Source organism: Myotis davidii, unplaced genomic scaffold (genome assembly GCF_000327345.1).
Source record: "Myotis davidii unplaced genomic scaffold, ASM32734v1 scaffold150, whole genome shotgun sequence".
In the NCBI taxonomy this organism is placed as follows: Eukaryota; Metazoa; Chordata; class Mammalia; order Chiroptera; family Vespertilionidae; genus Myotis; species Myotis davidii.
The window spans coordinates 1,281,475-1,282,580 of NW_006283437.1; the positions used below are offsets into that span (position 1 = coordinate 1,281,475).

General features: G+C 59.9%; 1 protein-coding gene across 1 annotated transcript in view; it reads right to left on the reverse strand.

Moving 5' to 3' along the window:
• CHP2 (calcineurin like EF-hand protein 2) overlaps positions 1-1,106 on the reverse strand; it is a 4,139-nt gene that overhangs the window by 1,494 nt on the left and 1,539 nt on the right. The window contains exons 2-5 of the mRNA XM_006753630.2: positions 1,014-1,086; positions 842-913; positions 556-692; positions 348-409 (exon numbers count right to left, since the gene is read on the reverse strand). Coding sequence (XP_006753693.1) covers positions 348-409; positions 556-692; positions 842-913; positions 1,014-1,086 — 344 coding nt within the window. The remainder of the gene's footprint in view (positions 1-347; positions 410-555; positions 693-841; positions 914-1,013; positions 1,087-1,106) is intronic.

Below are 1,106 nucleotides of genomic sequence, written 5' to 3' on the forward strand. Positions count from 1 at the left end.
GGGGCGCTATCTTTGGAGTGTAATGTTTAGCAGCATTCCGGACTTCACCCACAGGTGCCAGTCCCACCACCCCCCTCCCCAGTTGTGATAACCAAAATGTCTCTAGCTATTGGCGATGTCATTCAGGGGGCAAAATCACCCCCAGCTGAACCAGTGATCTATTCCCAACCTCATACCCAACTGCTTCCCCATCTCTCAACTAACCCATACTCCAACTCCACAGTCCCATGGCCCAGGCCACACTGCAATCATCGGCATCTCCAAACCACTCTCCCTGCCCCCCACAACCATTCCATTCAACCATCCCCCCTGCACACGCCACATCTGTGCTCTTGTGTCCTCCCGACCTGTAGCATCTCGTGCCGGGAGATCTTGCCATCTCGATCCAGGTCGTAGAGCTGAAATGCAACTGGGAAGGAAGTGGAGGGGAAGGAAGGTGGGTTTCCTTGGTTCTCGGAGAGGTCATAAGGGGCTCACAAAGGGAGTAGGGGTGCCTGGGGCCCTCGCTGGTGTGGTACATCTGGGGTCTCACTTGGGGGGACCCTACCAACTCACAGCGAAGTTTGTTCATTCTGCTGTTGGGGGGTTCGGGTTCCCTGGGGTCCCGGGTTCCTGTGTCATCATCTACAGGTCGGAAATGAGCCAGGACTCTGGCAAAATCCACAAACTCCACTCGCAGGCTCCTGGGAGGGGGGGGAGGGGCAGTGGTTGCCTTGGCCCTTCTCCGCCCCCATCCCTAATCTCCCGCACCCATTCTCCCCTACCTACTCACCTCCCAATCTCCCCTCACCTATTCTCCCCCACCTACTCACCCCACCCAATCTCCCCCCAATCTCCCCCCAAATCTCTGTCTATAATGCGATCCCCCAGGGGGTTCACGGCCAGCGCCCCGATCTGCTGCAGGTCCACTCGGCTGGAAAGGAAGTTCCAGGTGGGCAGGGAGGGAGGGAGGAGACGGAAGACTGGGGGGTCCAAGGGGCACGCGGAGGTCACAGCCCCCCCGCCCCCCTCACCTCAGGTAGCCCTTCTTGTTGCTGTCCAGGGCCCGGAACCGGTGGTAGAGGCGGAGCAGGGTGGCCTGCGAGACTGAGGGCGAGGGCGGCGGG